This window comes from Coffea eugenioides, chromosome 2 (genome assembly GCF_003713205.1).
Source record: "Coffea eugenioides isolate CCC68of chromosome 2, Ceug_1.0, whole genome shotgun sequence".
Classification (NCBI taxonomy): domain Eukaryota; kingdom Viridiplantae; phylum Streptophyta; class Magnoliopsida; order Gentianales; family Rubiaceae; genus Coffea; species Coffea eugenioides.
This window is the reverse complement of record NC_040036.1, coordinates 22,096,354-22,111,478: the sequence shown is the minus strand read 5'-3', so window position 1 is coordinate 22,111,478 and position 15,125 is coordinate 22,096,354. Positions and strand designations below refer to the sequence as shown.

Genomic DNA, 15,125 nt, shown 5'->3' with positions numbered 1-15,125 from the left:
TTCCCATAACTACTACAGTACAATCCAGAATTTATTACACTTTGGCCCTTCAATTTCAATCATTCTTCTTATCCTGACACGTACCCATCTACCAAGCACGCCTAAAACCATTGTAATCAAGTCGATTACGTAAGCGTTGTCTCCATTGTTCGATTTTCTCAAGTGGACGCCAAACCAAATAACACCACAATAACATTCAACTTGAATTAATTCAATAAATTATGATTTTCGCTTAAGGAAACACAAATATTTAAGCACTGTCAGGATACTATTAACACACAAAGTTACAACGGTCGACACGTATTAAGCAATATTAGACTCAGCAAGCTACATTTACTACACTAGAATAGGTTGGGTACGTATTGGAAGCTTACGTATAGAATAGGATGGATTAATAACACCGCCCCCAACTTAGGGGGCAATCACATTTTACGCCTCTCTTTAATTTTAAATATATACACTTTATCCCTCATGAACACCAGTTAAAGTTAAAAATACAAAAAAAAAAAAAAAAAAAAAGTGAGTGCAATGATATTATTGCTCGTTTATTCATGAAATTATCTATAACTTAATATTATTTTCTTTCATTTTTAAAAAATATACATATTCTCTATCATATCAACAATATAAAATTATCAAACTGAAAAATGCTAAATAAAGTTTAAATTTAGCTTATATCCATAAAATTTTTTTCTAGCGATTAGTATTCACTTTTATATATGCTTTGTTCAATTTATTATAATTTGAGTCAAACAAAAAGAATAAATAATACTGAAATAAACATAGATACCAAATTCCTTTTTTAAAAAGACGTAATATACTAAACTAATTTTTTTGTTTTAAAAAAGCAGTTTTTTTATTATTTTAGTTTATGTGAACTTTTAGTCTAATAGTACTATATAAATTTGATTTAATCTCCATTTTCCTTCTCTGAGTTTAAAAATGAGGTAGACTATTCCTCTTTTACGGCCAATCAATGCCGAGAAGATGTGTGATTTTGTGCATGACTCCTGAAGTCTATAAGTATCACTCGCGCTAGTACGTAGTATTTTGCAGCATTCCAAGCAAACTGCAAGCGCGCATTCCGCCTTTTTTCTTCTTTCGAGCATGGCTTCCAATTATTGCACCACCCCACCTCCAGATGACAACCATGAGCTGAGTCATAGTGTTTTAGAAATCGAAAACCCATCCCCATCAGAAGTTAAGACGAGTTTTAGGGAAATGCAAAACCAGGGAGAAGGAAATCACGGCCTTACAGACCAAACCCATTCCAGCAGGAGAGGGGTTTTTCTGACTTGGAACGACTTATGGGTCACGGTCTCCAATGGGAAAAAAGGTAGCAGATGCATCCTTCAAGGGCTGACGGGCTATGCCCGTCCCGGTGAACTTTTAGCCATTATGGGTCCTTCTGGCTGCGGCAAATCAACACTTCTTGATGCATTAGCAGGTACCATATATATAAATCGTCTCAAATTATTCTCTCTGTTACTGCAATCTTCAACTCTGCAGGGTATTCCTCTCTGCGCATACAAACATGCATCCAATCCAACACCATTATATTATATAAATTACGGGGAGTTTTGCTCTGGAAGACAATTTAAATTCATTATTAACGTGAATATATGGAGGCACTTTTCAAGCAAATCCACATTCTCGTGGTATAAAAAAATGGATTTGCATGATATCGGGGGGCAGTTGCACTTCCCTGCCCGATCTGGGCACACTCTTCCTGAATCTCTCCCAACACAGCCACACCCATTCCGTTTCTTTCTTTTGTCTTTAGGATGAGAATTTTAGCAGATAATATGGTGCTCGAGGAGTTAGACGTTATGTGTCGGAGCAAAAAAAACACCCTGCCTGATTTTTCTGAGCAAGACACCGTTCGTTTTCTCGACATAGTGAACTACTCCCAAAGCTTTCATGCAATACCAAATATTCACACGATAAAATCCGAGGGATTTTGCTTCCTTCTTTTTTTTTTTCCTTCATTCCTAACAATCATCTTTTTGTCCCAAGTTCTTTTAACCTTGTGTCTGGTTTTGCGTCTGCTTTAGAAAATCAACCATATGAGTTACATTAACGTGTTGATCCGTGGCTTGAAAAATCAATTAGGGGGACGAAAGCACAAGAATCACAGAATAAACTTTGTCGCGATTATGCCAATGCATTGAATTTATCTTACATCGATGGTGAAAAAGGCATCTTGGGATGGGAAAGCCAATGGCACCATGACAACTCCTCTCAATAGACATATATTCAAATGAAATGTTGTCCCAACCTAGTACCCGGCGGATGACAGCGATGTATGGGGGCGAGATTGTTGCGTTTAATCAAATATAAACGTATCCAGTGGACTTAAAACGTTGAAAATTCAATTTTTATACAGAAGAACTTAAAACAGTTCAAGGTCAATTGTTTTTAATTATGATGATCAATTTGTTGGTTTTGAAAATCAACTTGTGTTTAATCCATGAAGTTGTACAATTTCTGCGAGTATAGGAAGGCTGGACTCGAACACAGGGCAGAGCGGTGATATCTTGATCAATGGTCGTAGACAAGCACTGGCCTACGGAACTTCTGTAAGATTTTCCATTCTCCGATTTTTAGCTGGTCATTGTATTGTAGTCCGATGTTTGTTGAACTCAACTCAGAGCCACACAATTTTAGCGTACCCTTTTTTTGTTGGTTTTCTGCCCATGATGATAATAGCGTCATTGTCTTTTTTTCTTTTTTTCTTTTTTTCTGAGAGCACAATAGCATCATTGTCAAAGCTCTGGTGTTACACGTAACAGTGACACCTGCCAAATGTGAAATGTCTCGATTTTTTTTTTTTTTTTTAAAGTGGAAGGATTTGAGGTATAACTTTCTATTTACAGTTCAACCCATTATTACTGGTACAAATTGGTCAAAGCAGTAGTTAAATGCATGAACTTGGACTCTAGAAGTCAATTGGACTCTTAATTAAGTATTAATTGTCAAGCTACCCAACCCTACGCTTCCCCGCAGCTCAAATTATTTATTACTTGTATAAGTTAGTCAAAATAGTTGTTAAGCACATGACCTTAGATGCTACGAGTCAATTTCTGTGAGTATTAATTGAGTATTAGCAATCACGGCAATTCAATGCGAAAGGTCAGGAGAAAAGAAACTTACTACAACCTAAAGTTGAAGAAAGCATCCAAAACAACAGATGAGACAACAAATTATTAAGTACTAGCATTTACGAGACTCGGCTAAAGCCAAGGTAAAAAATAATAAGTTAAAAAAAAAAAAGCTAATTAAACTTTAACCATTTATTCTTGGTTAAAAATATATACTTGGACAAAAGCCAATTAACGATGATAGAGAGGAAAATGATTAAACCTTCTTAACCTGATGTGTACATGTATTAATTTAGCTTGTTAATTTGGATGCATATATACCACAAGATTTTTACGCAGCACTGTAATTCTCTCCTTACAACGTCTTTACACCGTCAATTTAAGAAACATTAACTTTTAATGAGGAAAAAAAAAAATCAAGCTACCAGCTGTCGACTAGTTTGCAAATTTTGAACTGTATTATCAAGAAAAGTACTCGCAAGGTAAGATTAAGAGTTTAAGACTGATCAAGTTTATTTCTTCTCAAATTTTTGGTAAAATCAGGCCTATGTGACTCAAGATGACGCATTGATTGCCACCTTAACCGTAAAAGAGGCAGTGTACTATTCTGCTCAACTTCAGCTGCCAAATTCCATGCCCAAGTCGGAGAAAAAAGAGAGAGCTGAAATGACCATAAGAGAGATGGGGTTGCAAGATGCAATGAACACGAGAGTCGGAGGATGGGGGCAAAAGGGACTTAGCGGTGGACAAAAGAGGAGACTCAGCATTTGCATCGAGATACTGACTCGCCCAAAGCTTCTCTTCCTTGATGAACCAACGAGCGGACTTGACAGTGCCGCTTCATATTATGTTATGAGCAGAATTGCCAGACAGCGGGCAGGAAAGACCATTTTAGCATCCATTCATCAGCCAAGTGCTGAAGTTTTCAGCCTATTTCAGAACGTCTGTCTATTGTCTTCGGGAAGAACTATATATTTTGGCCCAACGAATGCAGCCAATGGGGTGAGTGAGATTATACCCATATATTCTCGTTTTTATGAGGTTGGGATTTTCGGAAGTGGAGCTCAAATATGTTTATAAACATGCTTGTAAGATACAATTCCAGTTACAATTCCGACAGAGAACCAAATGCAGAGAAATATTAATTGCAGATCATCTTTGAGGTATAACCAACTAGGAATGATTAATCTTCCAAGCTTTCTCTTGCTGCAGTTTTTTGCATCGAATGGTTTTCCCTGCCCAACTCTTCAAAATCCATCTGATCACTTCCTGAAGACTATAAACACCGACTTTGATGAGGTATGTCAAATATAAAGACAATGAATTTTTTATCTTCTTTTAGTTTATGGAATATGTAATGTCCTTGAATCCATGTTTAATTCTTCCTTAATTAATTTGACTTACGAAGCCAAGGGTTTAATTTGGATGGTCTTGACAGGATATCGAAGAGGGCTCAACTGGAAAGATGCGAACGGAGGAAGTCATCAGCATTCTTATTGAGTCCTATAAATCATCCATTAACTACCAAGAAGTTCAGAGGCAGGTTGATGAAATATGCAGTGATGTGAGGACACATTCATTTTTAATCTCTCTTTCTTCTTCTTTCTTTTTCCTTTTCGTTGTAGTCTTTTCAAAATTTCACAAGTAACACATAACATGTCGAAGGCCTCCAATCAAATTCAAAACTTGTTTCGTGTAAGTAATTAGTTGTAATAAGCATTTATCACGTACCTGCAGAATGGGGAAGAACTAGAGAAAAGGAGAGACAATGCCAACTTCATCAGTCAATGCAGCGTTCTGACAAGAAGATCATCCGTAAACATGTTTAGAGATCTTGGATATTACTGGATGCGCCTGGTAGTCTACACCGTAATGGCTCTTGGGATCGGAACCATCTATTACGATGTTGGCAGTGGCAAAAGCTATAATTCCATTCAGGTATGAAATTAGGAATTATGCCATTAAAATTTAAAGCCACAATGGAAAACAACAGTAATGCAGGTTCTTTCTAACCAGTCAATTAAGCCTAAATAATTTTCGCTATTATTTCAGGCAAGAGGTTCAATGCTCATGTTTGTGGCTTCATTCCTAACTTTCATGGCTATAGGTGGATTCCCTTCATTCGTAGAGGAAATGAAGGTATAATACACTTATTGTCTAGAAAATCAAAGATCAACATACAAATATTATAATTACTCTGAGAAAGGCATATTGACTTCCACAACCAATAACTTAACAGGTGTTTCAACGAGAAAGATTGAATGGCCACTATGGTTCGAGTGCTTTTGTTATTGGCAACATTGTGTCTGCACTGCCATACTTGCTACTAGTTTCGCTGATTCCAGGATCGATCGCTTATTATCTTGCTGGACTTGAGAAAGGAGTTGGACCTGGAGAAGGATTTGAACATTTTATTTATTTCTGTACCATTCTCTTCGTTTCCATGATGTTGGTTGAGAGCCTGATGATGATTGTTGCAAGCGTTGTCCCTAATTTCCTCATGGGAATCATAGTTGGTGCCGGAATCCAAGGCCTGATGGTTCTAAGCGGCGGGTTCTTCCGCTATCCAAACGATTTGCCAGCACCATTCTGGAAATACCCACTCTACTACATTGCCTTCCACAAGTATGCATATCAAGGTCTATACAAGAGTGAGTTCGAAGGCCGAACCTTTTACCGTCCTGGAGAAAACCTTCCAACGCTCAGCGGTGAAAGCATCTTGCGAAATACTTGGCAAGTTGAAATGACGTACTCCAAGTGGGTAGACGTTGCCATTTTGTTTGGAATGGTTGTTGTATATCGCTCGCTCTTCTGGCTTATTGTCAAGGTTGGTGAAAAGGTTAGGCCTGTTTTAAGAGCATTGACGTCTGTTCAACCACAACAGGCCAGGCAAGTGATGGCAGCAAATGATCCGGCGGAGCTTCTACAGTGAATGGCGCACGAATCAATGAAATCCCTCTTAGCCAGATCTAGCTAGATGCCATCTATAGGATAAAGTAGCAACTGAGCAAAATTTGTACCACGATAATGAGTCCATGAAATAGCAGGTGCGTGCTCAATTATTGCCTTGTGCTACTTTGTTTCCGTTGGTAGGTGTTGGGATCCGGACGCGTAATAAACAACTATTGAAATATCAAGTACATAACAATTTAATGAGGAACAAGCTACAAGCATAAACGATAGACGACACACAATATTTAACGTGGTTCGACTTCACCATTGAGCCTACATCCACGGAGAGAAACCTGTTCTTTATTATGAGAGAAAAATCCTATACAAGAATACAACTTTAACCCAAGCCCAATCCTTGTATACCATCTCTCATCTCCCAAGAACCCTCTCTCACATCCCATGTATAAGGCTACATGATGCCCCTTGTGTCTCTCTTGTGTGTCTCGTGTAGTATGCCAACCCACCTATTTATAGAGAATATTACTGCCAAAAAACCAAATAACAATTTGGAAACCAATGTTATTTCCTAAACTCATATAGAAATAGCATCTATTTCCTGCTAAATAGGGCTTTACTTGACTACTATTTCAAGTAACTAAAACTAATTAGGAATCTAGTTACTTCCACACAAAACCGGAAATTTACCTAAAAGAAATTAAGCCAATTTCCTAACAGATCTCCATCTTGGCGAAAATTTCTTTTAGCAATCATTTGCCTTCAACTACCAAATAATATGGTACCAAACTACACACCCGAATCAATACAGTCCTGACACCAAATTGATTCAATCGGCAAACGAACATGTGTAGTTGTCCCGAATCCAACCTCCAGTTGACTCGTGAGAAGGTGTCTCAATTCACCATCTCCCTTTGCAGGATTTCTTCTCACCACCACTTGCAATCTGGGATCCCCTTCTATGAGCTCTAACCCTAACCATTGAGGCAACCAAGTGGTAAAATCACCATACTTCTTCCCATCATCAGGACTGTCTCGCCACGTGTGATTTCTAAGACTCCACTGGGATGAAGTATCAACCGTTGGAGATGTGAGAAAGTCTCCACTGATTCACGTCCAAAGTCAATATTGGACTCCACATTTTTCCTGTGTTTTCAGACTCGGACCGGACCGGCCGGTCGGACCGGTCGAACCGGGAACCGGCCAGTCATCCGGTCCGAGTTAGTTTAAGAAACCGGGTGTTATAAAATCGGTTATAACCGGGTTTGACCGGTGAACCGGAAATTTTGGTTAACCCCGGTTTTTGTATTTTTTTTCTTTTTCGGCCTTTTTTCAGTCAAAGTTTGACAGTTGACTGACCAACTAAAAGGCTAAAAAATGACTGAAAAAATCGATTAAAATTGACAAAACTTGGGTCGGCCGCTACTCTGCTTCTCCTCTCATAAGTTTTCTACTTTTCTTCCTTTCTTCTTCAGCGCCGATAACACGCCATCTCTTGAGATTCATCGATCGTTTCTTAATCACGATTTCTAATATTCATCTGTCCTTCAATCTCTAGCCTCCACCGCCGCAACACCACCAGTATCTTCAGATTTCAAGACAATCAAGTAATTAACATGCGGGTGAACTGAAGCTAAATCTGGTAATTTTTACAGTCTGAAGGCTATTATTGCTGATTCATTATGCTAAAGTTGATCTGTGATTGGAATTTCAGTATTTTTTTTGATTCATTATGCGGGGCATTTAGGTTTTGGATATTACGGGTGTGAATAATACTTCCTTATTAGAGAATCTGGAGAAAGAAAAAGAGAAGCAGGAGAGTGAGAGAGAGACTAAGAGTCTGCGAAAGATATGAATGGGAGTGGATCACAACAGAATTATTCTTCATATTGTTATTAACTACTGTTGCCGCTTGTATTTTGGGGAAATTTTGAATTGAATGAGAAAGCCGCCTACTTTACTTTCGCTAACTATAGATATAGCCACTTGTATTTTTGTTCTCTGTACTATTCAATTTGTTTCCTATTTCGCAATTAGTTTGAATCAGATGTTAATTCGATACATTGCTAGTTTAAAGATTGAAGAAGTTTTATAAGGGCCAAGGGAAAAGTAACCTTAGAAATGGCCGATCGAGAATCCCCTGATCGGTTCTCTAGTGGATTGGATGAATATTTGATTAGTTTGAGATGTGATTCAAGTGGCATATACTGTTGCTTTAACTTTCTTGTTGCAATTTATGTTTGTGCTACATGATGTACTAGAAAAAAAAAAGTTTGGAAGTTGTCATCTAAAGTGGCTGTGGATAAAATCAAAGATTGAAAAGAAAAAGGAAATGTTGTTTTTTGGAGTGACGAATTGTCGAAAAGCTATAGAACAAGTTTTAGTTCTGAGCGTTAATCTGTAAAAGATGCAGGATTGCAAATTATCATTTTGAGTTTTTTCATCTTTTACGACAGTTTGGTTCAAATTGTTTGAAGTGGGTAAGAAAGCTGTAGTTACAAAATGTAAATGGTTGACGTGGGTTTTTGCATAATCTAAGGATGAGAATTAGTAATGGCTTGAAGGTAGCCACTTTTGAGAAGACAGCTCAATGTTGTGTTTGGATAACATTAATCTGAATGATGTTTTTCTATGGCTACTTTTGTTATATTGTTGACTTAGAAAGTTTGCTAACTAAGTCTTGTGGTAATTTTAAGTGCCATTTGTTTCTTCTTTCTACTATTGTTGCATAAAACTGGATGTCTCTTAGTTGTGTTATATTTTTTAAGGTTTGAGCTAAATTTTAAGCCTTAGAATCATTTATTTTTGAACTAGGTTGAATGAAACATGGGCAAGTTCAATGAATGCCTGTTAGGATGGCTTGATGAGACTTAGGTGCCCCCACTGCTCATTAAGCTTCTTTATAACCCACTCTTTTGCTCTGTTTTGGTTTTCTGTGGGTTGAAAGTTGATATTTGTCTGCCTCTTACTATCTTGTGCATCAACAAAATAAATATAATTTGCTAATTATTGAATTACCTTGAAGTTTGTTATGCTGGTTCTGATGCTCTTACCTATGTTCCAACTTCCAAATGCTCAAATAGAAAGTAGAATTGAAAGGTACTGATTTATAGAATTGAAAGGTACCTATGTTCCAACTTCCAACTTCATGTGTAATAATTGATGTAGATTTTCATTTATAGGAGGTTTTTAAAATTATTTAATATTTTCAATGTTCTTTCTAATGTAGGACAATGGAAGATGAAGATGAAGAATGGCTTAGATAGTTTTTTGGAACATTGTTTTATTTAAATTGATATTTATCAAGCATTTGAACATGAACTTGTTACCTTATTTGGATTGCTATTTGTTAAGGATTAAACATGTATGGGATTTCTATTTTATAAATTTTGTCAGTTTGGATGAATTTGGTGAATTGTTTGGTGAATTGGATATAAATTAGGATGATTGGGCTCTTTGGTTATATTGTGTAAATTTGATTTGCAGGAATATATATATATAAATATATATATAAATATATATATATGACGTATATATGACGTCATCCGGTTCGACCCCCTATCGACCCCGGTCGAACCCATTGACCCCTGACCCCTAACCTCGACCGAGTCGAGTCCCGGTCCGAGTCTGAAAACATAGCATTTTTCTTGACCCTTGAATCACCTGCCTAGATTCACCGTCAAGCATCTCCATACTTTTCGACTTCCCATCCTTCACCATCAATGCTTTTTGCCAAACCATTGAAACAAAGATACCACTCATTAAATCGTTCAATTAGTAACAGCCACCAATCCACTTGATCTCAATAATTAACTAGGATCCAACCATGAACCTTGCTCTATTGCCCAGTCTTGCAACCAGGCTCTGATACCACTTGTTAAGGTATCAGGCCAATTATTTGAAAAGGAAAAGACCAACAATTTAATAGAAAACAATATCTAGCATGAACGATGAACAACACACATGAATGAAAGATAGACGACACACAATATTTAACGTGGTTCGACTCCACCATTGAGCCTACATCCACGGAGAGAAACCTGTTCTTTATTATGAGAGAAAAATCCTATACAAGAATACAACTTGAACCCAAATCCAACCCTTGTATACCATCTCTCATCTCCCAAGAACCCTCTCTCACATCTCATGTATAAGGCTACATGATGCCCCTTGTGTCTCTCTTGTGTGTCTCGTGTAGTATGTCAACCCACCTATTTATAGGGAACATTACTGCCAAAAAACCAAATAACAATTTGGAAACCAATGTTATTTCCTAAACTCATATAGAAATAGCATCTATTTCCTGCTAAATAGGGCTTTATTTGACTACTATTTCAAGTAACTAAAACCAATTAGGAATCTAGTTACTTCCACACAAAACAGGAAATTTACCTAAAAGAAATTAAGCCAATTTCCTAACAGTATGTTCTATATGAGTACAGTTTGTTGTATCATGTCCCGAAAAAAATTGCTATATATTTTGTGAGAATAGTAACATTTCACGTGACTTTTCGCACATAAATTGAACCACCCATGTGTTGGAGTATCACTTCCTTCATTTGATACACATAACTTGGTAGGGATGAGAACAGTTTAAGAACTTTTTTTTTTTTTGTTAATCATAAGCATTTAAATGCAACTCAATACATAAATAGGTCATCCACCCCATTCCACTTTTCAACCCAAATAGGAAACTAGTGCGTGTGTTTGGGTAGGAGATTATGTGTGTTTGCATAGAGTATTATTTAAAATAATTACTATAGCATGTAGCATTTTTTATGATATGATATATGTGAGATAAAAAGGTGGTTGAAAATATAAAAAGGTAGATTGAAAAATATGTTTATGATGCAAGCAAAATATTATTTGAAAAAATTACTGTAGCACTTTTTAGAATATAATGTATGTGAGATAAAAAAATGATTGGAAAGATAAAAAGTTAATTAAAAATTATGTTTCTTAATAGCACCAAATGAATACTAGATACTTGTTTTTTGAGGTGCACGTTGAAATTTTTCGTTGTAGCATTTTTATAGATAAATGTACGTATGGTGAAATAAAAATGTGATTGAAAAACATATTTAAAGTTTTTTTAAAAACATGGTCAAACATTCAAGGCCAAAATTATTGATATACCTCCCCTAAGAAAAAAAGGCCAAAAGTTAGAAAAAAAAAATCATGCCAAACAAACAAGGCTAAAATTATTCATATACCTCCCCAAATAAAATAAATTCTATCTACATATAACAATATTCATCTAATATTGACACACGATTAATTAGACTATGCTAATGCTTGAAAAACACAATACTAATGCTAATATATATATATATATATATATATATGAAAGTAGATATTTTAATTAGAGTTGTTTCTCACTCCTGTGTGGCATATCTAATTGAAGAGAATTAATGGGTTATAAGTCATTTGGGTTTTACCCATATTGACTGTTATATTATATGTTTAAAAATTATTCCTAATTTTAAAATAACTTTAAAAAATAACTAATATTATCTTAATGATATCTAAAATAATTTTAAAAATAACTAATCTTATCTTAATAATATCTGCATTCTATCAAATTATTACATACAACTATTGTAAAACTTTTTCAAATCACAATTATTAAAATCTTACATATTCCATAAATTACTTCCTTTCACCACCATATCATTGATTAGTATTCAAATTGTTCATCATCTCTTTTCTTAATTTTGAATCAACTTAGTGCAAAATAGAGAATTAACTGTTACACTGACATATTTTATCAATATTGTTGGATACTAAATATTTATTGATGAAAAAATCGGATTGATGGATCTTTTCTACTTAATTAAATGTGAATATATAGTTTTAGATTTGTGGTCATTATAAAAATTTTAATTATCTAAAAGAATATTTATAAAAAAAGAATATCTACCAAGCTTTTACTATAGGATGTGTTATTTGATGTATATTATCATATTATAATGATGTAAACAAATTTTTTAAAAATTAGTAAATAATTGAACATTTTGAATACATTAATTTTTTAAGTTAATATGAATGAGCATGTATGATTGTTGTTAATTTTTGTATTTAAATTATTCATATTTGTATAAATTCACAGTAAATAAATAAAAAAAGACTGTGCTAAGGTATGGGTAAAATTCTAGTTACTTATCGAAGCAATTTCTCATTATATGCTTGGTATGCTATTTGCTAATACTGAAATACTAGCCTAATTTATGCATGCTTACCAATTGCGTGTGCTTGTAAACGTATGATAATAGGAATATCCTTTTTTAAAGCTTTTACAAAGGAGAAGAAATCGAATAATTAATGCTTTTAAAATTGATTATTGACATTTGACAGTGCACAACTGTTGCATATGAGTGAAGCTGAAAAATAAAAAAGCTACTCGGCATTCAACTCAAGTCTAGCTTGGATATGCTATTATTAGTTAAAGAATAAATTTTGATTGCATTATAAATAAGTTTTTTAATTAATTTTTTAATTTTTAATTATCTTTTAATTTCACATGCATCATATTATAAAAGATACTATAATATTTTTATTAGTTTTTTTCAAGTAATTTTCTATCCAAACACACTCTTCATATTTGAGGAGTGTTAATATCATTCATCTACCGAAAAATAAAAAAAAAACAGGATCTAACATAAGCTCAACTTATAAATCTAAAACATAAAATTTAATTTAAAAAGAATCAAACTATTAACGCTCGTGAGCCACTAAGGTCACCTCAAGCTTCTAGAGTTCTCAGCTCGAATTCTGTGTCCACGTCAGTTAGGCATGTCGAGTTCTCAATTCAAATTCAAGTTCGAATCCTGTGTTCACGCTAATTAGGCGTGAAAAAGGGCAAAAGGAAAAAAAAAATTATTAAAGCTCGTGCTATTTAGTCTCGAGGTGTGTTTGATAAAACTAAAGTTTGAATTTATTAAATTATTAAATATTAAATTTAATATATTTGAGTGTATATCATATTTAGTGACAAGTGAATAATTTATCACTTAATTTTGGAAGCAAATTTTATCTAGAAAATTTAATATAATTTAATTAATTCAAATATTTAATTTTTGGGATAATTTCAGAAACCTCCCCTGAGGTTTCTGACAGTCTCAAGGACCTCCCCTGAAGTTTCGAAAATCCCTTATACCTCCCCTGTCAGATTGTTGGGTCCCAAAATGACTTGAAAAACGTTGAATTGACACAAATATCCCTGCTGTTGAAGTAATATATTCTGATAATAACATGAATTAATTAGTGAAATGAGTAATAGAAAGGATTAAGTAACTTAACTGGAATTTGATAATAAAATGAATTGCTAATTTGGGCTAAGAGAAAAGGCGCCAAAAATTGCATCAAACTAGCAAGCTTTTTGGTTGGACTGTATCTTGCATCCGATAAATACGAATTCCTAGAAAATTGCCTAGAAAATTTTCTAGAAATTTATTTATCGGATAAAATAAATTTAAACCCATTGTTAAATAAAAGACCAGCTCTTTATGGCTTTCGTCCATTATACTTACAGAGTACCCATTTTCCTTCAATGCGAGATAATGTACCTTGCATTTAACAAATGCAAGGTCATGTACCTCAGTTTCCCATCATTGTTTCGTATGATGCTTCCATATTTTGGCATGATTTTTCCGAAAAATTTTTATTTTAATTCAATAAATTTATTTTATTTTATTTTAATTTCGGCATTCAATGGGTTCAAAATATGAGATTTTGTAGATTTTGAAGTTTAAGGAAGGAATATTTGAAGTTTAACGACCGTTATACAACTTTCAAAACAAACAAATTCATTCTGCTATTTTTTTGGGATAATTTCATAAACCAAATCGCGGTCACTTTCACAATAGTCATATTTTTTCATAAAAGACCAGCTCTTTATGACTTTCCTACTTTATAAGAACAGAGTACCTATTTTTCCATAAAACACCAGCTCTTTATGGCTTTAGAATGAAGGGTTAAAATGTCGCTGTCTCTATTACTATCAACTTTTGACTCCCTATTTCTTCCATCCCAACCAACACCAGAACGAAATACCATTATTTGCAGCATCTTCAATAGAAGTAAAAAACAGTCCGATATTCGCATACCCATTGCATAGCCTATTTGTGAAGATGACAAAGTTTTTCAAGAATAGTAAATTCACTTCAAGGGTTGAGATTTGTTCCTTCAAAGACAGAATCAAATTGTTTTCAAACTTAAGCAGATCCTTCAGATTTACCAGAACACAATCAAAAAATTTCACCAGAACTTCACCACTCATGACATTGTTTGGTTCTAAGGAATGTTTTGCCCAATCAATAAAATCTTCTCTTCTCCAATTTCCACCTTGGAAGCTTCAACCTTTTCAAGCAAATCATCTACTACATGATCTAATTTCTCGTTTAGACTTTCAGATCTTGGAAAGCTATTGCTACTATTTGTGAACCTGAATTTGGGACTTTGAAATGAGAAAGAAGATGTCCGATGAAGGTGATGGGTGGCGATTGATTGAAGAAGAAGAGATAGAAAAACTGATGAAGAAGAAGACTCTGGTTTGATAAATATTGTCTGAGGGAATGAGTTGAGGGTTTTGTCCAAAACCTCCCAATTTACTCGGGAATGATTCCAAAAATAGCATTCCAATAGGCTTAACCCAAGCAACAAATAAGGGATTTATTCCATTTTGTGATTCCCAAACCCTTTAACCAAGCAGCCCCTAACATAAACATCCTCACTAATGACAATCTTGAGGGCAGAGGTGGAATTTGATTATTTTCTCTCTCCTGAAACACATTTTATATTCATTGTCCACCTCAATTGGGTTGGACCTGAAACTATCTACTTAGTTTTAGGGGAGGTATAAGGGATTTTCGGAACTTCAGGGGAGGTCCTTGAGACTGTCAGAAACCTCAGGGGAGGTTTCTGAAATTATCCCTTAATTTTTAGTTATAAAACGATTTGAATATTTTAAAATCCGAATCCATTAAAGTTAAATGTCGAACTAGGTTATTAAACAGGCTAAGAAGCTAAACTCAAAACGTAAGTCCTGTTTTGTCCTTTTAATATTTAGAACACATATTTTAGATTTTTTTATTATAAGTATATATACTGAGTGAGAGA

The 15,125-nt window shown here is 34.6% G+C and overlaps 1 protein-coding gene across 1 annotated transcript; it reads left to right on the top strand.

Moving 5' to 3' along the window:
- Positions 1 to 1,044: 1,044 nt before the first annotated feature.
- On the top strand, positions 1,045 to 6,185 carry LOC113761291 (ABC transporter G family member 11-like). Its single transcript, XM_027304214.1, has 8 exons — positions 1,045 to 1,447; positions 2,500 to 2,579; positions 3,645 to 4,103; positions 4,314 to 4,400; positions 4,540 to 4,665; positions 4,839 to 5,039; positions 5,154 to 5,240; positions 5,341 to 6,185. The coding sequence occupies exons 1-8, from the start codon at positions 1,108 to 1,110 to the stop codon at positions 6,031 to 6,033; spliced, it is 2,073 nt and encodes a 690-aa protein (XP_027160015.1). The 5' UTR covers positions 1,045 to 1,107; the 3' UTR covers positions 6,034 to 6,185.
- The last annotated feature ends 8,940 nt before the right edge of the window (positions 6,186 to 15,125 follow it).

What these genes read in the sequence shown, in the direction of transcription:
- LOC113761291 (XM_027304214.1), top strand. Translation starts at nt 1,108, where the DNA reads ATGGCTTCCAATTATTGCACCACCCCACCTCCAGATGACAACCATGAG. An exon ending in AAAGCTATAATTCCATTCAG is followed by an intron (nt 5,040 to 5,153) that starts GTATGAAATTAG and finishes CTATTATTTCAG; the next exon opens with GCAAGAGGTTCAATGCTCAT. An exon ending in CATTCGTAGAGGAAATGAAG is followed by an intron (nt 5,241 to 5,340) that starts GTATAATACACT and finishes ATAACTTAACAG; the next exon opens with GTGTTTCAACGAGAAAGATT.